Source organism: Bufo bufo, chromosome 5 (assembly GCF_905171765.1).
Source record: "Bufo bufo chromosome 5, aBufBuf1.1, whole genome shotgun sequence".
In the NCBI taxonomy this organism is placed as follows: domain Eukaryota; kingdom Metazoa; phylum Chordata; class Amphibia; order Anura; family Bufonidae; genus Bufo; species Bufo bufo.
Window position 1 is genome coordinate 282028527 of NC_053393.1, and position 18788 is coordinate 282047314.

Sequence of the window (18788 nt, forward strand, 5' to 3'; positions counted from 1 at the left end):
CAGGTGCTGTCATGGGCTCATGAAAAACATATTACCGGTAAGAGTAATTGAAGTATTTCCGTCCAGCATAATGATGGATCAAAACAGAATGCCTCTAAAGGTTTCTGTTTTGATTTCAGTCTTGGGGATTCCGTTATTTTCCATTATAACCATGTTATAACGGAAAGCCATAACGGAATACATAATGGTAATGTGAACAAGCCCTTAGAAGTACAGAGTTGATGTCGCCCTGGTTTTGGTTTGTTCCATGCATGCGCGTGAAAATCGTGCAAAATCTAGTACTTGGCAACCTATAGGTTATCTAGTGCCTATAGGTTATCTAGTGCCAAGGATAACCTATGTCATAGACTTGAAATAAATGGATGGAAATAGCTCACTCGCCTCACACACACGGAAAAGGTGCTCAATCTAAATAGATTCACCCTTCAAATTATGCTTGGCACACTATTACATACGAAGCCACATGGAAGCAAGCTTCACAATTTATTACAACTACGTCTACTAGTTAAGACACAAAAAATGCACAAAAGATAAAATTAAATTAAAGGGAACCTGTCACCGGGATTTTGTGTATAGAGCTGAGGACATAGGTTGCTAGATGGCCACTAGCACATCCGCAATATCCAGTCCCCATAGCTCTGTGTGCTTTTATTGTGTAAAAAACCCGATTTGATACATATGCAAATTAACATAAGAGTCATATCTTGTGTGACCAGAGAAGAGTCATGTTTTCAAGCTCTGACTCATCTCAGGTTAATTTGCATATGTATCAAATCGGTTTTTATACACAATAAAAGCACACAGGGCTATGGGGACTGGGTATTGCGGATGTGCTAGCGGCCATCTAGCAGCCCATGTCCTCAGCTCTATACCCAAAATCCAGGTGACAGGTTCCCTTTAACCACCTCCGGACCGCCTAACGCAGGATCGCGTTCCGGAGGTGGCAGCGCTGCGCAGAGTCACGCATATACGCGTCATCTCGCGAGACGCGAGATTTCGCTCAAAGCCGGCCCGCGCATGCACATCGCGGGCCGGCAAAATTAAAAGAAGTATTTCGTCACCAGCCTGCCAGCAACGATCATTGGCTGGCAGGCTGGCGATTTTCAAAAAATCCAATCAAAAGTCATATAACAGATCATATTAGTAAATATAATCTGTTATATGGCTTGTCTGCTCCTGTGCTGGTCCTTTTCGTCGGTTGGATCCAGCACAGGAGCAGACTGAACTGTGAGTACACCAAACACTACACCTTAGCCCCAGATCACCCACCTGCACCCCAATTAACCCTTTGATCACCCCTTTGATCGCCCCTGTCAATCACTAGTGAAAGGAAAAAAAGTGATCAGTGTAAACTGTCACCTTTTTTTTTCCACTGGTATTGGCTGTTAGGTTTTAGGGATAGTTTAGGCCCCTTGGTTAGGTAGTTTAGCGCCCACCCCACCGCACCGCAGTCACTTTTATTCGCTGTTTTAGCGTATCGCTAATCAGCATTTGTACTTTTATAGTATCTGTAAGTGATCAAAACTGATCACGGTCAGATCTATAATAGTATTAGTGTCACCTTAGCTCGCCCTCCACCCAAAACGCAGTGTTTGCCCGATCAGGCCTGATCGGTCGCCCACACGTGCGTTCACCCACGCCCGCCCCACCGCAGTGACAAAAAATATATATTTTTTGATCACTGCACATTCATTTTACACGCACTGCGGCGATAAAAAAATCAGTTTTGATATTTTTTATCAACCGCAGCAGCCTCCGGTACTTCGCTAGCCTCCCCTTTGTAAGACAGGCTTGCTTTTTTTCTTGGGTAGTCTCAGGGAATACCCCTAAATTTAGTAGTCCAAAATGTCAAACAGGGGGTATTCTTCTGAGAGGCCTACAGGATTCTGACCCAGTCGGATGAGGAGTGGGAACCCTCATCTGACGAATCTAGCGGGTCAGAATATGAACCTGTAGAAAGCAGTGGCTCTCTGACCCAAAGTTCGGACGAGGAGGTTGAGGTCCCTGGCAGCACCAGGCGTACCCGGCCCCATGTCGCTAGACCACAGGTTACGCAGGATCCGCTTCAAGAGCAGCAGAGTGGGGCTGTCGCTGCCGGATCACGTGGTGAGGCATACACCAGCAGCGCAGCCCTTCCTGGACCTAGTACCAGCACTGCCGTACAACCTGGTGAAGTAGCGAGCACCAGAAGGGCAGTTGAAGCTGGTACGGGTGGCACGTGCAATAGTTACCCCGTCGCAGCCACCGCACAGACAGGCCCGTAGAGTCCCTGAGGTGCTGGCAAATCCTGATTGGCAGTCACCAACTTCAGCCGCACCAGTAGTTCCCCCTTTCACACCGCCCAGTCCTGGAGTTCGGGTTGAGACGGCTCAAATCGGTTCGGCCCTGGGATTTTTTGAGCTGTTCTTGACTGCGGAGCTCTTGGACTTAGTCGTGGCAGAGACCAACCAGTATGCCACACAATTTATAACCGCAAACCCGGGAAGCTATTATGCCCAGCCTTTCCGGTGGAAACCAGTCCAAGTTTCCGAACTTAAAATTTTTCTGGGCCTTCTCCTCAACATGGGCCTGACAAAAAAGCATGAATTGCGGTCATATTGGTCAACGCACCCAATTCATCACATGCCCATGTTCTCTGCTGCTATGTCCAGGACACGATTTGAGACCATCCTCCGTTTCTGCATTTTAGCGACAACACCACCTCCCGTCCCAGAGGCCACCCTGCTTTTGACCGGCTCCACAAAATTCGGCCCCTCATAGACCATTTCAACCTGAAATTTGCAGATTTGTATACCCCTGAGCAAAACATCTGCGTAGACGAGTCCCTAATACATTTTACCGGGCGCCTTGGCTTCAAACAATACATCCCAAGCAAGCGTGCCCGGTATGGGGTCAAATTGTATAAGCTCTGTGAAAGGGGCCACAGGCTATACCCACAAATTTCGGATCTATGAGGGAAAAGATCAGACCCTGGAGCCGGTCGGTTGCCCTGACTACCTGGGGAGCAGTGGGAAGACAGTCTGGGACTTGGTGTCACCCTTATTCGCAAGGGGTACCATCTTTATGTGGACAATTTCTACACAAGTGTGGCCCTCTTTAGGCATTTGTTTCTAGAACGGATTTGCGCCTGTGGCACCGCGCGAACTAGTCGCGTGGGCTTCCCCCAACGGCTTGTAACCACCCGTCTTGCAAGGGGCAGAGGGCTGCCTTGTGTAACGAAGAACTGCTCGCGGTGAAATGGAGAGACAAGCGTGACGTTACATGCTCTCCTCCATTCACGCAGACACGACAATCCAAATTGAGCGAGCAACCCGTGTCATTGAATAGCCCCTCTGTGTCCACGACTATAATGCGCTCATGGGAGGGGTGGACTTCAATGACCAGATGTTGTCTCCGTATTTAGTTTCCCGCAGAACCAGACGCTGGTATAAGAAGGTGTCTGTATATTTGATTCAATTGGCGCTGTACAATAGTTTTGTTCTCTACAGTAAGGCTGGGAGAACAGGATCCTTCCTCAAATTCCAGGAAGAGATCATTGAGAACCTCCTTTACCCAGGAGGTTCCGTGGCCCCATCCACCAGTGTAGTTAGCCGTCTACACGAGCGACATTTCCCCAGTGTCGTTCCTGGTACCTCAACCCAACCGTCATCCTGAAAAAGATGTCGTGTCTGTAGCAGGAGTGGAATAAGGCGTGACACCCGCTATTTCTGTCCTGACTGTGCTGACCACCCTGCCCTATGCTATGGAGAGTGTTTCCGGAAGTACCACACACAGGTACACCTAGCATAGGGATCACATCTCACCAGGACAGGCACACAGGGCTATTAGGGCCCATTCACTCACAGCTGCTGCAAACCTCTCCTTTCACCTGGGATAAAGTGCATAACGTACTTCGCCACATCTTTGGGCGATTTGCGCTTTGCACATTGTCCCATGGGGAAGGAGAGGTTTGTTCTATAAAAGGTAAAAAAAAACTAAACAAAAAAAAAAAATACCGGTAAGTAAAAAAGTTAAATGTTCAGTTAAAAAGTTTAAAAAAAGTTTCTATGTTCTGTTCAACAGATTAATAAATTTATTGCGTTGCGGCCTGGTTTTTTCTTTTTGTTTTGTTTTTTTTACCTTTCAGGTGGACCAACCGATCGACTAGCTGCAGCACTGATGTGCATTCGGACAGAAGCATTGCGCTGCTGTCAGATTACACGCAAGTCGGTGTATGCGGCGCTGCAAGACGAGATTCTCCTCTGCAGTAAAAGATACGTTTGCCGAGGCATATGAGCTGAGGAGGTGGCGGTGTTCATATACTTTGGCAAACACTTTGTATATATAAAAAAAAAAATCCCGGCAATGATTTATTCATCCACATCGATTGATGTGAATGGAGAAATCTGGTTTGCCAGGGCATACGAGCTAAGTGGGCATGGATGTTGGGCGGAGCTCCTATGTCCTGGCAGACGCCTTTCCCCTCCTTTTTCTTTTTTTGGCAGAGATTTTTTCATCCACATGATCGATGCGAATGAAGAAATCTGTGCCGTTCATTTTTTTCTTTCAGCCCCGCGGCTGAACGGAAAAAAATAATCTCATTACCTGTATGCTCAATATAAGGAGAATAGCAGAAACTCCTAATGCTGGGCATACATGTAATGATTGCGGAGACCCTCAAATGCCAGGGCAGTACAAACACCCCACAAATAAAACCATTTTGGAAAGAAGACACCCCAAGGTATTCGCTGAGGGGCATATTGAGTCCATGAAAGATTGAAATTTTTGTCCCAAGTTAGCAGAGACTTTGTGAGAAAAAAATTAAAAAAATCAATTTCCGCTAACTTGTGCCAAAATTTTTTTTTTTCTATGAACTCGCCATGCCCCTCATTGAATACCTTGGGGTGTCTTCTTTCCAAAATGGGGTCACATGTGGGGTATTTATACTGCCCTGGCATTTTAGGGGCCCCAAAGCGTGAGAAGAAGTCTGGTATCCAAATGTCTAAAAATGCCCTCCTAAAAGGAATTTGGGCCCCTTTGCCCACCTAGGCTGCTAAAAAAGGTGTCACACATGTGGTATCTCCGTATTCAGTAGAAGTTGGTGAATGTGTTTTGGGGGTGTCATTTTACATATACCCATGCTGTGTGAGATAAATAACTTGGTCAAATGCCAACTTTGTATAAAAAAATGGGAAAAGGTTGTCTTTTGCCAAGATATTTCTCTCACCCACATGGGTATATGTAAAATGACACCACAAAACACATTCCCCAACTTCTACTGAATACGGAGATACCAGATGTGTGACACTTTTTGCAGCCTAGGTGGGCAAAGGGGCCCACATTCCAAAGAGCACCTTTCGGATTTCACAGGTCATTTACCTACTTGCCACACATTAGGGGCCCCTGGAAAATGCCAGGGCAGTATAACTACCCCACAAGTGACCCTATTTTGGAAAGAATACACCCTCAAGGTATTCCGTGAGGGGCATGGCGAGTTCCTAGAATTTTTTTTTTTTTTGTCACAAGTTAGTGGAAAATGATGATTTATTTATTTTTAATTTTTTTCATACAAAGTCTCATATTCCACTAACTTGTGACAAAAAATAAAAACTTCCATGAACTCGCCATGCCCATCAGCGAATACCTTGGGGTCTCTTCTTTCCAAAAAGGGGTCACATGTGGGGTATTTATACTGCCCTGTCATTCTAGGGGGCCCAAATGTGTGGTAAGGAGTTTGAAATCAAATTCTGTAAAAAATGACGAGTGAAATCCGAAAGGTGCTCTTTGGAATATGGCCCCTTTGCCCACCTAGGCTGCAAAAAAGTGTCACACATGTGGTATCTCCGTATTCAGTAGAAGTTGGGCAATGTGTTTTGGGGTGTCTTTTTACATATACCCATGCTGGGTGAGATAAATATCTTGGTCCAATGCCAACTTTGTATAAAAAAAATGGGAAAAGTTGTCTTTTGCCAAGATATTTATCTCAGCCAGCATGGGGATATGTAAAAAGACACCCCAAAACACATTCCCAACTTCTACTGAATACGGAGATCCAGATGTGTGACACTTTTTTGCAGCCTAGGTGGGCAAAGGGGCCATATTCCAAAGAGCTCCTTTCAGATTTTCACTCGTCATTTTTTACAGAATTTGATTTCAAACTCCTTACCACACATTTGGGCCCCTAGAATGCCAGGGCAGTATAACTACCCACAAGTACCCCATTTTGGAAAGAAGAGACCCCAAGGTATTTGCTGATGGGCATAGTGAGTTCATAGAACTTTTTATTTTTGTCACAAGTTTAGTGGAATATAGACTTTGTAAGAAAAAAAAATTAAAAAAAAAAATCATAATTTTTCCGCTAACTTGTGACAAAAAATAAAAAGTTCTATGAACTCAACTATGCCCATCAGCGAATACCTTAGGGTGTGTACTTTCCGAAATGGGGTCACTTGTGGGGTATTTGTACTGTCTGGGCATTGTAGACCTCAGGAAACATGACAGGTGCTCAGAAAGTCAGAGCTGCTTCAAAAAGCGGAAATTCACATTTTTGTACCATAGTTTGTAAACGCTATAACTTTTACCCAAACCATTTTTTTTTTACCCAAACATTTTTTTTTTATCAAAGACATGTAGAACAATAAATTTAGAGCAAAATTTATATATGGATGTAGTTTTTTTTGCAAAATTTTACAACTGAAAGTGAAAAATGTCATTTTTTTGCAAAAAAATCGTTAAATTTTGATTAATAACAAAAAAAGTAAAAATGTCAGCAGCAATGAAATACCACCAAATGAAAGCTCTATTAGTGAGAAGAAAAGGAGGTAAAATTAATTTGGGTGGTAAGTTGCATGACCGAGCAATAAATGGTGAAAGTAGTGTAGGTCAGAAGTGTAAAAAGTGGCCTGGTCTTTCAGGGTGTTTAAGCACTGGGGGCTGAAGTGGTTAAATAATGTGCTATACTATACAGTATTCCCAATACAGTATATACTGTACTATACAGTATTCCCAATGGATTCTATTTGTGACTCCCGTCACCTTGGTCATGTATTGTTACTGTGAGATCACCCACTGGTGAATGTCCACAAAAAAGTTGCAAATAGCCTAGGTATTTCTTTGATATATAACCTGCTCTGCTGGTATACAGGAGATTGCTGTGGCAGGAGATTGCGTGTAAATTGTGAGTGAGTCTTTTCTTAATAGATCATAATTGTATCGTGTCGCTGATTAACACATACACAGGAATTGGATTTGGAATAGAAATGCACTAGATTCGCAAAGTGTCACAGGGTAATAGTTGGCACTGATTTTTATGGACAAGATATATCTCAGCAGTACACAGGTGACAAGCAGGTGTGATTCTCCACTTCTCAGTACAGTCCACGTGTTTTTAGACACTTTAAGATTAAATCTGGAGGGTGGGTGTGTTCACCAAATTTTCGCACACACTTTCACATAAAAAATCCACATGAAAAAATTCACATGGAAAAAAATCGGATAAAACAATCGCATGACAGATCCTAAAAATTGATGTTGGTGATGTTTCACAAGATATATATTACTTACCTTCTCTTGTACCCTGCTGGTTTCTCGTCTTATTTGTTACGTCGGCTGCAGGCCGACGTCGTCTCGATGGTAGATCTGTTGTCACGTGGGTGGTGCTCCCAGGTTAATCTTCCAGCGGGTTTCAGCGAATTTTACGATGCGTCTGTTTTTATGCCCTCAAAATACTTCTAGATGACTGTACGATCGCGGCTCAGGTTCTTGTGGGGTGAGGCAATTACCCAGACGCGTTTTCTGGGATAGCTCTCCCCTTCTTCAGTGGCAAACACCCCTTGCAAGTGGATTGTGGGGTTTTTATACCCTTCAACGGTCTTGTGAAAAAAAGGATGTGGATTCCTTGAATGCAAATTTTCCACATATATGATTATTCTGTCGATTTTATGGCGTTTCGTATTGCTATGAATAATTGTTTGCTTATGTACTTCATAGTCAATGCGATTTTACTATTTTTCTTTGTTTTTGTGCATGCGATTTTAATGCGATTTGTTGTGCGATTTATTTATTTTTTCTTTCTTGATGCGTTTTTCCTTTCTTGATGCGTTTTTTCCGTAATTTTTGCATTTGTCAATGCTGGGTTTGCTGTATGTAATAAAATAAAATTGTAATATTAAAATAACATCCCTAATCCCAGTTATAAGTGAATTGCTCCAAATATCTTATGTTTAGGTGATTGTTCTTTCTCCCAAAACATACAGTTGCAAGAAAAAGTATGTGAACCCTTTGGAATGATATGGATTTCTGCACAAATTGGTCATAAAATATGATATGATCTTCATCTACGTCACAACAATAGACAATCAGTCTGCTTAAACTAATACCACACAAAATATTAAATGTTACCATGTTTTTATTGAACACACCATGTAAACATTCACAGTGCAGGTGGAAAAAGTATGTGAACCCCTAGACTAATGACCTCTCCAAGAGCTAATTGGAGTGAGGTGTCAGCCAACTGGAGTCCAATCAATGAGATGAAATTGGAGGTGTTTGCTACAGCTGCCCTGCCCTATAAAAAAAACACACCAGTTCTGGGTTTGCTTTTCAAAAGAAGCATTGCCTGATGTGAATGATGCCTCGCACAAAAGAGCTTTCAGAAGGCCTACGATTAAGAATTGTTGACTTGCAAAAAGCTGGAAAGGGTTATAAAAGGATCTCCAAAAGCCTTGCTGTTCATCAGTCCACGGTAAGACAAATTGTCTATAAATGGAGAAAGTTCAGCACTGCTGCTACTCTCCCTAGGAGTGGCCGTCCTGTAAAGATGACTGCAAGAGCACAGCGCAGACTGCTCAATGAGGTGAAGAAGAATCCTAGAGTGTCAGCTAAAGACTAACAAAAGTCTTTGGCATATGCTAACATCCCTGTTAGCGAATCTACGATACGTAAAACACCTAAACAAGAATGGATTTCATGGGAGGATACCACAGAGGAAGCCACTGCTGTCCAAAAAAACATTGCTGCAAGTTTACAGTTTGCACAAGAGCACCTGGATGTTCCACAGCAGTACTGGCAAAATATTCTGTGGACAGATTAAACCAAAGTTGAGTTGTTTGCAAGAAACACACAACACTGTGTGGAGAAAAAGAGGCACAGCAGACCAACATCAAAACCTCATCCCAACTGTGAAGTATGGTGGTGGGGGCATCATGGTTTGGGGCTGCTTTGCTGCGTCAAGGCCTGGATGGATTGCAATCATCGAAGGAAAAATGAATTCCAATGTCTATCAAGACATTTTGTAGGAGCTCTTAAGGCCATCTGTCCACCAGCTGAAGCTCAACAGAAGATGGGTGTTGCAACAGGACAACAACCCAAAGCATAGAAGTAAATCAACAACAGAATGGCTTAAACAGAAGAAAATACGCCTTCTGGAGTGGCCCAGTCAGAGTCCTGACCTCAACCCAATTGAGATGCTGTGGCATGACCTCAAGAAAGCGATTCACACCAGACATCCCAAGAATATTGCTGAACTGAAACAGTTCTGTAAAGAGGAATGGTCAAGAATTACTCCTGACCGTTGTGCATGTCGATCTGCAACTACAGGGCAACGTTTGGTTGAAGTTATTGCTGCCAAAGGAGTTCAACCAGTTATTAAATCCAAGGGTTCACATACTTTTTCCACCTGCACTGTGAATGTTTATATGGTGTGTTCAATAAAAAACATGGTAATATTTAATTGTGTGTTATTAGTTTAAGCAGAATGTGATTGTCTATTGTTGTGACTTAGATGAAGATCAGATCACATTTTATGACCAATTTGTGCAGAAATCTATATCATTCCAAAGGGTTCACATACTTTTCTTGCAACTGTATTGTCAATTTTGTACATTTTGTTCAAATATCTATCTTTTAAAATGTTAGGCCGTATCTCGGCTATATTGTTGTTGATCTTGCAAATGTACTGCTGAGATATATATTTGTCCAAAAAATCAGTGCCAACCATTACCCTGTGACACTTGTGAATCTAGTGCATTTCTATTCCAAATCCAATTCACTGTGATATGTGTAATCAGCGACACGAACAATTATGATCTATTAAGAAAAGACTCACTCACAATTTACACGCAATCTCCTGCCACAGCAATCTCCTGTATACCAGCAGAGCAGGTTATATATCAAAGAAATACCTAGGGTATTTGCAACTTTTTTGTGGACATTCACCAGTGGGTGATCTCACAGTAACAATACATGACCAAGGTGACGGGAGTCACAAATCGAATCCTTTGGGAATACTGTATAGTATAGCACATTTATTTTATTTAATTTTATCTTTTGTGCATTTTTTGTGTTTTAACGTAGTTGTAATAAATTGTAAAGCTTGCTTCCGTGTGGCTTCTTATAGAATATGTCATAACTCTGAACCCCTGCATCATAATTACAAAAGCAGAGTTCACCCACCACACCCGATACGTGTTTTGCCAACAGCTTCATCTTCCCCTGCAGGATATAAAGCATTATAAAATAATGAAATCACATGTTTCCCTCACTCCCATTGCCACATGTATAAAATCAAGCACCTAAAACATGCAGTCTATCTTTACAACATTTGTCAGAAATGTCTTCCCTTCTAGATGTTCCACAATCAACTGTGTTATTTTAAAGTGGAAGTTTTTTACAAACACAGCATCTCTGACATGAAGGTGCAGACCACATAAAATTACAGAAGAGGGTCACTGAGTGCTGAGGCTCATAGTGCAGAAAAGTTGCCGGTGCTCTGACTCGCTGGGGGTGATTTATCAAACTGGTGCAAAGGAAAAATGGCTTAGTTGCCCATAGCAACCAATCTGATTCCATCTTTCATTTTCCAAAGTACTTGTGAATAATGAAAAGTGGAATCTGGTTGGTTGCTATGCATAAGTAAATCCAGTTTTCTTTTACACCACTTTGATAAATCTACCCCAGTAACTGCTGAGTTCAAACCTTCTTTTCAAAGCTCCTGTACTGGCTCCTTTTGCTCTTCCTGCTTGCTGCTGCTTTGCCATAGACATAGCAGTGTGGTAAGAAGGGAGATGCGCTACAGCTGATCGGCGGGTGTGCCTGGTGTCGGACCTCTGTGATCTGATGTTGAAGACCTATCCTGAGATAGGTCATCAATATTAAAGCCTGGAGAACCTCTTTATCATCAGCAGAAAAGCTGTGTTCTGGGAGATTCATGGCATGAGTTTCTTTGGCTGAGCACCCTGCATAACTAAATCGCCAACCATGGTGCCTAGTGTGCGTGGACTGGTTCTGGAGCAGCTGGAAACATGTTTTACTGTGGAGAGACAAATCCTAGCTTTCCATCTATCCAGTCTGATGGATGAGTGTGTGTTTGGCGAATGCAAAAGACATTACCTGCCTGACTGTATTGTGCAAAATGTAAAGTTTGGCAGAGGAAGGATAATGTAATGGGGTTGTATTCAGTGGCTTGGTTAAGCCTCTTAATGCTAGCAAAGGCACACAGGCATAGCCATTCTCCATGGAAAAAAGCATTTGGCAGTTTCTAAGTTCTCCTAATTTCTATAGAGGTTGGGTGTGCAAACTTCTGTCTGGGTATGACCTTGTGAATTGTATGTTGTGTTCTTAATAGTTTTATTTTTTATTTTTTTATTGTTGATAGGAAAACCAGCTATTGCTCATAGAGATCTTAAATCAAAAAATATACTAGTTAAGAAAAATGGAACTTGCTGCATTGCAGATCTAGGATTAGCTGTGCGACATGATTCGGCTACAGATACAATTGACATTGCACCAAATCATAGAGTTGGTACAAAAAGGTAATGTAAAAAAAATGTCTCATAGCAAGTGATGTGAGTATGCATATGTGAAATTATAGTGAAAGCATAACCGAAAATGCATGCCTTTCTATTTGGTTTTGGTGCATTCCTTTTGTGCCCAGTGTGAATATACATTTAAAAGAGTTGTCCAAGATTTGATATTGATGGTCTATCCTCAGGACAGGCACAAAATTCTGGCGTAAAGTAAGGCAACAAATAGGTGTAAATTTAGACTAGACAGTCTAAAGGTGCACTGGATTTATCATTCCTCATCAATCATTTATGTCGGCCATCAGCCTCCCATATGTCAGCCATCAGCCCCATATATCAGCCCCTATATGTCAGCCATAAGCCCCCAGCGCAAATAAAAAAAAAAAAAACTCACTTACCTCTCCTGCTCCTGGATGCGACCACTCCTCACCATGGCGATCCTCTTTTATCCTGCTGTCGGCTGTGTATCGGGGCCACAGAGCACCCTCGTGCTGTGCACAGCCGATAGCCGATAGTTGTTTTTTTTTTTTTTTTTGAGGCGTGGTCCTAAACTTTTGATCACCTGAAAAACAGCCTGTTTCAGTTTATTCGTTGTTTTCATTAAATTGAATGTTTTGTCTCACTCCCATTTCTTGTTGCATGTTGAAGCTCTACTTGGAACCTTGTTAAGATCCAGCCATGCTAAATATGATTTTTTGTCATTTTTCAAGTGGTCTTAAACTTTTGATCAGGACTGTGTGTGTGTGTGTGTGTGTGTGTGTATGTGTGTATATGTATATGTGTATATATATATAATTTTCTTTTTTTTTCAAACTGGTGTAAAGTAGAACTGGCTTAGTTGCCGATAGCAACCAATCAGATTACACCTTTCATTTTTCACAGCTCCATTGGAAAATTAAAGGAGGAATCTGGTTGCTATGGGCAACTAATCCTGTTCTACTTTACACCAGTTTTGATAACTCTCCCCCACTGTGTACTTCTAGCATTGTGTGTCATCACTAATTAATCTGTGTGGGGAAAAGTGACGGCTAACTGTGCGGACTGCACACAATACTGTATTCAGAAAAGCCTGCATGTAATGAGAGCTGTCAGTAATAAGATCTATATTCTGTTTATAACACCATGGTGCACTAACGTTATCAGCAGAAAAATCTATTGTGTCTACAAATAATGGACTTTCTACAGAATGAAAAGTGAGAAATAGATCTGATTACAGGCTATAGCATACAAGGAGTCTGTATGTAAGTAGCTGCTAGCTGTGCAGCTATGAGCTATGTAACATGATTTGGGGCGGGGGCAGTTGAGCTTGTGCTGGTGCATGTGAAATCAACAGGAACGCCCACAGATTCTCAGAGCAGATCAATCTCATGGAAGAGCATTTCTGAGAGCATGTGTAGGCCTTGCCTGTGCTGCAGTCCGCAATGCATGATCACCGACCGTGTATCCACCATCTGCGGACCCAATTAACTTTTGTGGAGGTAGGGCCAGAAAACCTGGGTTTCCATAGTATCATCACGACGGCATAAAAGGAGATTGACCCCTGACCTCTGTATGGGGCAGGAACCGAGAAAGGATTAAATTCCCCCCCTCCCACCACCAACACCAGTGTTCCCTGTCCCCTACAGAGGACAGGGCAGAGAAAGGTCTCCCTGTATGTAGGGAGATGGAGCTACGATACGGTGTGTTACCTTTCAGGATACTCCCCTGCCCGCCTGCGGTCCTGGTACTAACGCTGGGCAGGGGAAAGATCGGGAGGACTCGCTCTGGTCCTATCTGGAGCCTGCTCCCGGGGCGACTCCTCCCGCCTTGCCTCTGGTAGGCCTAATTAGATACAAAATAGGTTACATGAAGGGATGCGTAAAGCAACAACGTTGCATAAGCCCCTCAGCAAAAGCGCTAACTCAGGGATAACTAGAAAAACCTATAAACGAACACAGAGTTGATAAGCTATAAAGCTTATTTATTGAAATACATGCAATAAGAGAGACCGACAAATCAATAACGAAAAAAGGTGCGGTACAACCCTGGGAGAGTTTGGTAAGACAAGTGACATAAAATAGAGCCTGAAGATAAGAATCTATTGCATAAATCCCAAAAATGTGGATGTCTTAATCAAGCAGAAAGTGCCATATATATAAAGTGCAAGTGCAAACCGCAAATAAGCAGTTGGGAAATAGCAGCTCTGCAGGTACATATATCATCAATTGAGTAGAAAACTATTTAGTAAAGTGCAACAGATATCTTAATAAAGTGCATGTGCAAGCCACATACAAGGGGAAAAAGAGGATGGTAAAATCCTATTTAACGGCTCAACAGTAGTAATGGATGCATTGTAAGCATGAAAGTCCACATACCGTAATTTAAAGTAGTAACTCCACAGGAGGCCGCTCACCCGACGCGCGTTTCGGTGGAAACTTTCCTCTGGGGGGTATTGCCTAGCTGGGTTTGCGCGCCCGGCGCTTTCGGGCGCTTTCTTATGACGTCACTTCCGTCAGACGGTAAGTGACGCGGGCAGGATGCGGCCTTCCGACTGGCTAAAAGCCGAACGCAGGGTTTGATGGAGCTGTGCACCCAGCTGAACGTCAGAGCTGTTACCTGTACCCAGCAGCAGTGCCTGGCCTAGAATGTCCGGAACGGAGCGCTCACCCAAGGAGTCGGACCCGCTGCTGCCAGCAACCTTGAGTTCCCCTTGTGGGGGAAAAAGATTATGAAATTATGGTCAGGGAGTCTCTTTGATCCCTCTTTCCTCTTGCTGGGGGATTATATGGGCAGTATTTCTTTAGCGCTTAGAATGCCCCCACCCCCAAACACTATTCCTCATGGCTACCCTTTTTCTTTTAGGACTCCAAGGAGGCACAAAAGAAAATCAAGAGATCCCTTAAGTGCATTTCCTGTAATGCCCGGCTTCCTGATAATTACTCCAAGAAGTTATTTAAAGCCTGCATTTCCAATATTGTCCGTGATGAAGCTCCTTCTCTGAAAGACAAACTTAGAATAATGATTCAAGAAGAGATACGGTCATCTTTATCTCTTTTCTTCCAATCCTGTGGACACTCCCCACCCCAAAAAGAAGAGGCTCAGTTCCCCCTCATCCTCCGATTCTGAGGCTGTGTTAGACGACGTTCCGTCGGTCAAGTAGCAGGAGGAGGGTGGTGGGACTCAGATGATCCAGCGTCCGACAGTAACCGTAGGTTTTATTTTTCCATGGAGGACATGTCGGATCTCCTAAAAGCTGTTAGATCAACTATGGGGGTGGAAGAGGTACAGAGAAGCCATTCTATCCAGGAGGAAATGTTTGGGAGCTTACGGGTTAAGAAAACCTGTGTGTTTCCTATTAACGAGAATATCGGGGACATGATTTTGGAGGAGTGGTCTGACCCTGAAAAACGTTTAGGGGTCTCCACCGCCTTCAAGAATCTATTATTATTCGATCCTGAGGAGTCCAAATTTTTTTAGGAAATCCCTAAGATCGATGTCTAAGTGGCAAAGGTGAATAAGAAAACATCCCTTCCCTTTTGAGGATGCTTCCCAGTTAGGGGATTCCATGGACAGGAAATCCGACAGCCTCTTAAGGAAGTCATGGGAGGCCGCAATGTTTAACATCAAGTCTAATATCGCGGCAACCTCCGTGGCCAGATCCATGTTCCTCTGGCTTAGTGTATTAGAGGCCCATATTAAAAATAAAAACCCCTAGGGAGGAGATCCTAAATTCCCTACCCCTCCTCAAATCAGCCACCGCTTTTCTGGCTGATGCCTTGGCTGAGTCGGTCCGTTTCTCAGCTAGGGATGGTGCCCTCTCTAACGTTGCCAGAAGAGTGCTCTGGATGAAATGCTGGTCAGGGGATAAAACATCTAAAATGAAACTCTGCTCCATACCATTCTCGGGAGAGTATGTGTTCGGGCCTGTATTGGATAAAATTTTAGAAAAAGCCTCCGCTAAAAAGAAGGGTTTTCCTGAAGATCGGCCCTATAAACGCGGTTATCCCTTTCGTTCCTCCTCCAATCAGGACAGACCTTACAGGGGGAAAGGGAAGACCGGGCGCTGGAGCTACCCCAAAGGGGGTAAAGGAAGAGGTTTCCCTACCTCCACTCTAAACCCAACGAAAAACAATGACGCCGCAGTGGGGGGGAAGGCTCTCAAACTTCCTGACATCCTGGGAATTGATCTCCCCAAATGCTTGGACAAGAGAGATCATAGGCTCAGGATACAGGATAGAGCTGTCTTCAAAACCCCCAAACAGATTTTCAATAACGCGCTTCCAGACGAATCTGACAGGAAGTTCAAGACCTTCTAAAAAAGAATGCAATTACTCAAGTTCCCATACTACATCAAGGAAAGGGATTCTACTCAAACCTTTTTCTGGTAAAGAAAAAGTAGGGGTCGTTCCGCATGATATTAAATTTGAAATTCTTAAACAAATTCATCTTGTATCAGAAATTCAGGATGGAGTCCCTGATATCGACAATACCTTTGTTAAACCAAAATATCCTAATGTGTACGATAGATCTACGAGACGCATACTATCACTTCCCAATCCATACCAACTCCCAAAAGTTCCTCCGGTTTGCCATCAGAGACGACAGAGGCTGAATCCATCACTATCAGCTCAGGGCACTCCCGTTCGGAATTTCCTCGGCCCAGAGGATCTTTACAAAGTTAGTAGTAAAAATGGTGGCATTCCTAAGGAAAGCGGGCCTCACGCTAGTTCCGTACCTAGACGACTTCCTTCTAATCAGCGACAGTCCACGTCAGATGAGACTAGACTTAAACACCCTTCTGTCAACACTAGACAGGCTGGGATGTCCTTTCACCTTCTACAAGAATGAGTCTAGGAATGATACTAGACTCCCAGGCCCAGGCTACTTTTCTTCCCCCGGACAAGATTTCAGCTCTGCAACGTAAAATCAGAACATTCCAGAGGAAGAAAACATGCTCAATAAGAGAAGCAATGAGCCTGTTGGGTCTACTAACCTCATGCATTCCAGCAGTACCCTGGAGTCAGAATCACTTCAGACCCTTACTAAACTGGATCCTGGGGTCTGGGACAAACTACAATCCTCGCTAGATTGCAAGGTGACTATCCTAACGCCAGTAAAGAAGTCCCTAGATTAGTGGAAGTTCTCCTCAAACCTGTCCAAGGGGACACCGTGCCAGAAGATCCCCTACATTCAAGTCGTCACAGATGCAAGTCTTTTAGGCTGGGGCGCGAAGGTAGGAGACAATCTGTTTCGGGGGACCTGGCCCCAATCAATCAAGTCACAATCGTCAAATTACAGGGAACTGAGGGCGGTCTGGGAGACCCTAAAAGTGACGGAGAGGATTCTTCAGGGTCACCATGTGAAGATCCTCTCAGACAACACGACATCCATCGCTTATCTCTCACATCAGGGTGGGACACGGTCAGCGGCTCTTCAGTCACTAACATCCCAAATCTTCACCTGGGCAGAGCAAAAGGTGAGCTCCATCTCAGCAGTTCATCTCAAGGGTGTATTAAACCAAGAAGCAGACTTCCTCAGTCGCCACAGGCTAGACCAGACTGAATGGTCCCTGAACGCGGAAGTGTTCCAGATGGTGGTGGACAGATGGGGAAATCCCGAAGTGGATCTCTTTGCCTCAAGGGCAAACTCGAAGGCGGAAGTATTTTGCTCCCTAAACCCCAGGGACAACCCTTGGGCCTTGGATGCATTCGCCGCAAGATGGCATTGGAGACTCTGTTACGCCTTCCCTCCACTACCATTGATTCCAAGAAGTTACATCAGGACAGAACCACACTAATCTTAATAGCCCCGTTCTGGCCAAAAAGAGGCTGGTTTTCTTTCTCAAGAAACTCTCCATCCGGGAACCTTGGCCTCTTCCCATCAGGAAGAAACTTCTGCTTCAGGGTCCAGTCCTATACGCCAATCCACAGTTCCTGAAACTGTTTGCCTGGATCCTGAGACCCAGCTCCTGAAAAGACGGGGATTGTCGGACAAGGTAATAAATACACTAAAAGCCTCCTAGGAAGAAGATGACCTCAGCAATCTATTTAAAGATATGGAAGAAGTTCTGTTCCTGGTCGGGGGATTGAGACCTTCCACCCTCAAAGTCCAAGTATCTGCTCTTGGCTGTTTTTTTTTATCAAGATATCGAAGGCCTCCGCTGGATTAGATTTATGAGAGCAGCCTCTAGACTTCGTCCAACTATTAAGTCACGAGTTCCCTCCTGGGACCTCAACATCGTACTCTCAGTACTGATGCTACCTCCCTTTTGAGCCTATAACGGACTGCTCAATTAAACATTTATCACTAAAAACGGCCTTCCTGATTGCGATAACATCTGCCCGTAGACTGGGGGAAATACAAGCGCTATCCCTCAGAGAACCCTATCTTCGTATCTTAGACGACAGGATAATTCTCAGATTGGATCCATGTTTCCTCCCCAAGGTTGTGTCCAACTTCCACCGCAGCCAAGAGATCATCTTACCTTCTTTCTGTCAAAATCCTTCAAATGGCAAAGAGTTAAGCTTCCACTCCTTAGATGTTAGAGGCTCCGTATTAAATTACATAGAAGCTACCAAAGATTTCAGGAAGTCCGACAATCTCAGTCCTGTTCGCGGGAAAAAACAAAGGCCAGAAAGTTTCCAGATCCTCTCTGGCCAGATGGATCAAAAACGCTATATTTCTAAGCTATGAGATTCAGAATCTCCCATGTCCTGTTAACCTGAGGGCCCATTCAACCAGAGCCATGTCATCCTCTCAGGCCGAGAGGGCTGGCGCCTCTCTTGATGACATTTGTAAAGCGGCCACATGAGCCAGCGTCCATACCTTTGTCAAACATTACAGACTCTACCTTACCTTTGCTTCTGATCTGTCTTTTAGATGTAAAGTTCTTCAGGTGGTTGCCCCCCCTTGATATATATTTTGTATATTTCCTTGTATGCCGTTGTGATGATGCTATGGAAAAACCGGAATTAATACTTACCGGTAATTCAGTTTCCATGAGATCATCACGACGGCACGTTATTACCT

The 18788-nt window shown here is 43.7% G+C and overlaps 1 protein-coding gene across 2 annotated transcripts in view; it reads left to right on the forward strand.

Moving 5' to 3' along the window:
* TGFBR1 (transforming growth factor beta receptor 1) overlaps positions 1-18788 on the forward strand; it is a 319080-nt gene that overhangs the window by 130522 nt on the left and 169770 nt on the right. For both annotated transcript variants that reach the window (XM_040431743.1, XM_040431742.1), the window contains one exon: positions 11633-11789. In XM_040431743.1, coding sequence (XP_040287677.1) covers positions 11633-11789 — 157 coding nt within the window. The remainder of the gene's footprint in view (positions 1-11632; positions 11790-18788) is intronic.